This window comes from Arachis duranensis, chromosome 4 (genome assembly GCF_000817695.3).
Source record: "Arachis duranensis cultivar V14167 chromosome 4, aradu.V14167.gnm2.J7QH, whole genome shotgun sequence".
NCBI classification, from domain to species: Eukaryota; Viridiplantae; Streptophyta; class Magnoliopsida; order Fabales; family Fabaceae; genus Arachis; species Arachis duranensis.
In genome coordinates, this window is record NC_029775.3 from 9502104 (window position 1) to 9508313 (window position 6210).

A 6210-nucleotide genomic window follows, 5' to 3' on the forward strand; every position below is an offset into this window, starting at 1 on the left:
AACTCACTCCCAACTTTCATCTCTGCACAAATTCGTACCTAAACATAACCTCCACCAATGGCAGAGAAATCATCTTCACCTTTTCTCTCTTTTTTTGTTGCAACTTGTCTTCTACTTCTAAATCTTTCTCTTTCTGTTTCTGCGGCAGCACCATCTCCTTCATCATCATCATCTACACTCTATCCCACTTTCCTTCACTGTCTCACACAGCAAACAAACTCCTCATCAACTCAACTCTCCAACATAGTCTTCGACAGATCCAACGCTTCCTTCTCCACGGTTCTCCAAAACTACATCCGCAACGCGCGTTTGAACACGTCATCAACGCCTAAGCCATTGATCATCGTCACTCCCCTTCAAGAATCCCACGTTCAAGCCGCAGTTATCTGCGCCAAGAGCATTCCTATCCAAATCAAGATCAGAAGCGGCGGTCATGACTACGAAGGAATCTCGTATATCTCTGATGAGCCATTCATCATCCTCGACATGTTCAATCTCAGAACAGTCACCGTCGATATAGCTTCAGAAACTGCCGTCGTTCAAGCCGGTGCCACGCTCGGTGAGCTTTACTATAACATATGGAAGAACAGCAAGATCCATGGCTTCCCTGCCGGAGTGTGCCCCACCGTTGGTGTCGGTGGACACCTCAGCGGCGGAGGCTACGGCGCCATGCTCAGGAAATACGGTTTATCTGTCGACAACGTAATCGACGCACAAATTGTCGATGTTAAGGGAAGAATACTCGATAGAAAATCCATGGGGGAGGATCTATTTTGGGCGATTAGAGGTGGTGGAGGAGCCAGCTTCGGCGTCGTTTTGTCGTACACTATAAAGTTAGTTACGGTTCCGGAGGTTGTAACCGTTTTTCAGGTTGAAAGATATTACGAAGAGAATTCAACTGATTTAGTTCTTCAGTGGCAACAAGTTGCTCCAACCACCGATGAGAGACTTTTCATGAGGCTGCTTCTGCAGCCTGTAACCTCCAAGATCGTTAAGAAAACGAAATCCGTTAGAGCAACCGTTATAGCGCTTTTTCTTGGCGGTGCCGACGAGGTAGTTTCGATTCTGAGCAAGGAATTCCCTGTTCTTCGACTCAAGAAAGAGAACTGCACAGAAATGAGTTGGATTGAATCTGTGATTTGGTACAACGACGACGCCGATTACAACAACGGCGCTAAGCCGGAGATTCTTCTCCAAAGAGATCTCAATTCTGCGAGTTTCCTCAAGAGGAAATCCGATTACGTTCAGACTCCAATTTCCAGAGACGGATTGGAATGGATCTTTAAAAGAATGGTGCAGTTGGGAAAAGTTGGGTTCGTGTTCAATCCTTACGGAGGGAAGATGGCTGAGATCCCGGCGGACGCGACGCCGTTCCCTCACCGTGCCGGAAACTTGTTCAAGGTTCAATATTCTGTGAACTGGGATGATCCGTCGGCCGGTGCGGCAGTGAATTTCACGAATCAGGCTAAGAGGCTTTACAGTTACATGACGCCGTTTGTGTCAAAGAATCCAAGAAGTGCGTACTTGAATTACAGAGACCTTGACATTGGCATCAATTCATTTGATGCGCATAGCTTTCAGGAAGGCGAGGTTTATGGCTCCAAGTACTTCAATGGCAACTTTGATAGGCTCGTCAAGATTAAGACTGCTGTTGATCCTGACAACTTCTTCAGGAATGAACAGAGTATTCCAATTCTTCCAAGCAACACCAACGCCTAATCAGTTACAGACTCATCATCATGTTATATTGTTGGACCCTAGAATTATTAATAATTAGCTCGTGAATATTTAAAATAATTTGTTGTTTATGTATGCTTGGCCTATATATATGTCGTCGTTTTTGTAATTTATTCCTTTTTGGGTAGGAAGACAGTAAACAAAGAAAAGACAGACACACAAAGGCCTTTATTTATTGGTTCGTTTTAGTGTCTAATAGGAATCATATTTATATGAGAAAGGATACTTACATAATTTTTTAAACATCTTCTCTACATTATAAAAAAGGGCCAATTCTATGGTACCTGTAATTTTGGTGTCGAAATTGTCGAAATTATTTTCTATGGTAAGTTTTAAATATTAAAAAATTGTTTATTTTTATATTTTTTAATTTAAATATTAAATTTTATCTCATTTTAATAAGTTAGACAAATATATATAGACACCATAATATGCACCTATAAAAAAAAGGTAGTTACTCTAATAAAATTTTTTTCATTATTATTGTATGAAGATAAATAGTACGGTTTAATTTTTATATATTATAAAAATATTATTTTTATTTAAAATATGACAAAATAAATAAATTATATTTTTTAAACAAAAATTATTATAAAAGATATTTTGACACCTTCATTAAAATAATTACCTATAAAAAAATATACAGAAACTTTTATTGATCATATGGGCAATTGGGCATGTGGTGAATGTGGCAGAGAAATCTGTTAAGTAAGCATTACTTTAATGGAAATTTGATGTGGATATTTGAGGGGTAGTGGGTATTGGCTGAAATATGTGTGATATTGTTTTGTAATTGGTGTGGAAGCGTGACAGCCGCGGAGCTCTCAGCTTTCCAAATGCTAACTAAATCTTGTGACCCTTATTTTATCTCTTGTCGGTTGGTGTCTGACCTACGTTCCTCTCATTTATTTTTGGTTATACTAATTACTGACGTAAAAAGTGCTAATTAAAATTTTAAGTTGATCTAAAATTATAAACGGTAATGTTAAAAAAATAATTTAAATTTATCTTAATAATTAATAAATATTAAATAAAATAAATTTTAATTTTTTAGTTAATTTTTTTGTTATTAAATATTATAAATATATTTTATTTAACCACAAAAGATATTCTAAAAAATTTGAAACGTAATCAAAACAATTAAATATTTTATATATTCTTAAAAGGTTTTAAAAATTTAGATTCGGATATAATTTTTTATAAATAGAAAATGACAAGATGATATTTTTAATTATTTTGGTTTTATTTTTTTATTTTTTTAAAAATATTTTTATCATTTTAATATTTTTAAAGGTAATTTTATCAATTTTTTTTTGTGATCTATGGGAGATTAAGTACTCCATCAAAAAGAAAGAAAGGAAACACAAAGCAAATAGCCAAATAGGAAAAAAAACAAAAAGAAAAACTAAGACCTTCTAATTCTAAAGGTTCCTAAACTTTCATCGAACAGGGCATAGCTAATGTCTGGAGGGACATTATCAAAAAGGTGTAAACCAAGGTCCAGGTCTTGACTCTTTTTGGCAAGGAGATCTGCCACCGTATTTACTTCACGAAAGGCATGGCTCCAAGTGATATGATGAAAGCGTGTAGCAAGGTTTTGGATGTCTTAGGTGCACATGAATGTGCTGGGGACAACCATGATTTATGAACTTGATAGCAGCAGCAGAGTTAGACTCCACAACCAGGTGTTGATAGCCGTTTCTAGTGGCAATATGCATCCCGTGAATGATTGCCCAAAGTTCCGCGTACATGATTGAGCAGTTGCTCAAGTTGCAGGAGTATCCTTTCAAAAATCTTTCCGCCGAGTCTCTGAACACTCCCCCACAAGCGGCATTGCTTCTATTAGAGAACCAGAATCCATCAACATTCAGCTTGATATCTTCACCATTAGGACGAGACCATCCTACAAGACAGACGTTAGCAGCTTGTATGCTTCTCGGATTGAGGTCCTTATTTGAAGTGAGGTTCTGAACTAACCACTCATTGAGGTCTGTGCTAACGAAAGAGCTATTGCCATTGGGGGGATTAAGCGTGTGCCATATACTCTTTGCATAGTAACAATCTCTCAAGACATGAATGGTAGATTCTTTCTGGTTTCGGCATTGAGGGCAGGCATCATCAGCGGTCAAGTGTCGTCGTCTTCTTTCCAAGTTTGTGAGGATGGCATTATGAGCTACTTGCCAGAGGAAGGTTCTGACACGTTCTGGTCCTTGCCAGTGCCACACTAACTGAAAAATCATGTTGGGAGAGTCGGGGACCTCCATGAGGAATTGATAAGCTGACTTTGTACTGAAGGATCCATCCGGGGAATGACGCCAGGCAATACAATCAGCTCCCTTCCACGGCGATGAGGGAGAAATAGCAACAATCTTGTTGATAATGTCCTCTGGCAGCATACCCCGAAGCTTCCCAACGTCCCATTGCCCTGAAACAGTAAGAAAGTCCATCACCATTTCGGAATCATTGACATTACTACTTACCTGGCTTGTGCTCTCGCTTTGCCGTCCTACGCCTAGAACCCAGCAATGCTTCCAGAAGCGGATTTGGGAGCCGTCTCTAATTCTCCAAATGGAACTTTGTTGAACATTGTCCCACGCAGAACAAATACCCTTCCAAAGATTTGAGATACTACGCTTCCTTTCCACCTTAGGAATGAGATCTGTACTGCTGTAATATTTAGACCTGAGGACTCTAACCCATAGAGCATCCCTCCTTTCTATAAGCCCCCAACTGGCCTTCATCATAAAGGCTTGATTCATTTGGCTTGCATGCCTAACGCCTAGTCCTCCAAACTTTTTTGGCGTACAGACTGTCCTCCAATTAAGCAGGTGGATCTTCTTTGTTTGTTCTGTGTCTCCCCAGAGGAAGTTCCTGCAAACACGGTTAATAGTATTATAGGTAGCAGCAGACAAAATAGCAAATTACATTTGATATAAAGGAATTGATGATAGGACAGATTTCACCAGAGTTACTCTCCTAGCAAGAGACAGTGAGGAGGCTTTCCAAGAGTTTAGGCTGGCATGGAGTTTATTGATAATGCCCTCTAAAGTATGTTTAGACACTTTAGAGTGCAGAATTGGGACGCCCAGGTATTTCCCTAAGTCGTCAGTTCTGGCAAATTGCAAGGCATCACTCACTTCAGTTCGAACATTGTGTCCCACATTCTTAGAGAAGAAGACCCTAGTTTTTTTTGCTAACCCTCTGACCGGAGCTCTCGCAGAAAGCCTCAAGGCACTTATTAATAATATTAGCTTGATCCATATTGGCTTCAGCGAAAAGGATAATATCATCTGCAAAACACAGGTGCGAGATAGGGGGCCATCCTTCTTGAGGAGTATTGGTTTCCAGAAGCCATGTTCCACTGCTGTATTGATGAGTTGGGACAATCTCTCGATGCAGAGCACAAAAATGTATGGGGAGATAGGGTCTCCTTGTCTAATTCCTCCTTGTCTAATCCTTGTTGTCAAGATATAGGAGAGGATGAGATTGATAAAGGCCTGGGGAAACCCAATATCGACGAGGGTGTCCTTGATAAAATCCCATTTTCTCCAGGTCAATCTTGATGGCAATCCACCCTTTCTTCCCTTTCTTCTGTCCATAGAATGAATGACCTCTTGCGTGATGATAATGTTGTCGAAACTGTCTTCCGGGAACAAAGCTGCACTGGTTCAGCATAACTAACTTATCCATAACTCTGCATAGTCGATTAGCGAGAATTTTTGTTACCGCCTTATAGGAGACATTGCAGAGGCTGATGGGCCTTAACTGTTTTAGATGAGAAACAGGTTCAGTCTTGGGAATGAGAGTAATTAGGGTCTCGTTGATCTCAGAGATCTTCTTTGGGTCCTGGAAAATGTTTCTGATGAGATCGCAGACATCCATACCCACTTTGGTCCACTGGCTCTGGTAGAAGATGGCTTGAAGCCCATCTCTGCCAGGCGCCTTCCAGCTACCAATTCCAAAAATAGCGTCCTTCACTTCCTCATTTGTCACCATCTATCCCATGGAGTTATTCTCTAGGCTGCTCAAGGGGGGAAACATGTTTTGGAGGATAAACGGGGTGTGGTTAGGGCTGTCCGTATAGAGGTTTATAAAGAAAGTAGTGGCCATACTCTCTAGGGTCGCCTTATCAATTACCCAGTCACCATTATCATTTTGAAGGTTGGAAATCTTGTTTCTGCATCTTCTAATCATCGTCGAGCCGTGGAAATACTTAGTGTTTCAATCTCCAAACTCAAGCCATTTGTACCTTGCTTTTTGGAACCAGAGGATTTCTTCTTGGATGAGAATGCGTTCGTACTCCAGCCACAAATCCTTTTGAAGTTTATCCAGGAAGGGATTATGCGAGTATCCCAACCTATTTGCAATCCCTTGAAGCCTTCTGAGGATTCTCTGCTTCCATTTGAATATGTTACCAAACACCGAATTATTCCAGTCCTTGAGCTTGTCTTTCAGATTGGATATACCCTCAGT

At 40.1% G+C, this 6210-nt stretch overlaps 1 protein-coding gene across 1 annotated transcript; it reads left to right on the forward strand.

Annotated features, from left to right (window-relative positions):
- Window positions 1-6: 6 nt before the first annotated feature.
- Window positions 7-1980, forward strand: LOC107483254 (berberine bridge enzyme-like 21). The gene has a single exon (XM_016103885.3). It carries the CDS (start codon window positions 58-60, stop codon window positions 1717-1719), a length of 1662 nt encoding a protein of 553 aa, XP_015959371.1. The 5' UTR covers window positions 7-57; the 3' UTR covers window positions 1720-1980.
- The last annotated feature ends 4230 nt before the right edge of the window (window positions 1981-6210 follow it).

What these genes read in the sequence shown, in the direction of transcription:
- LOC107483254 (XM_016103885.3), top strand. Translation starts at nt 58, where the DNA reads ATGGCAGAGAAATCATCTTCACCTTTTCTCTCTTTTTTTGTTGCAACT.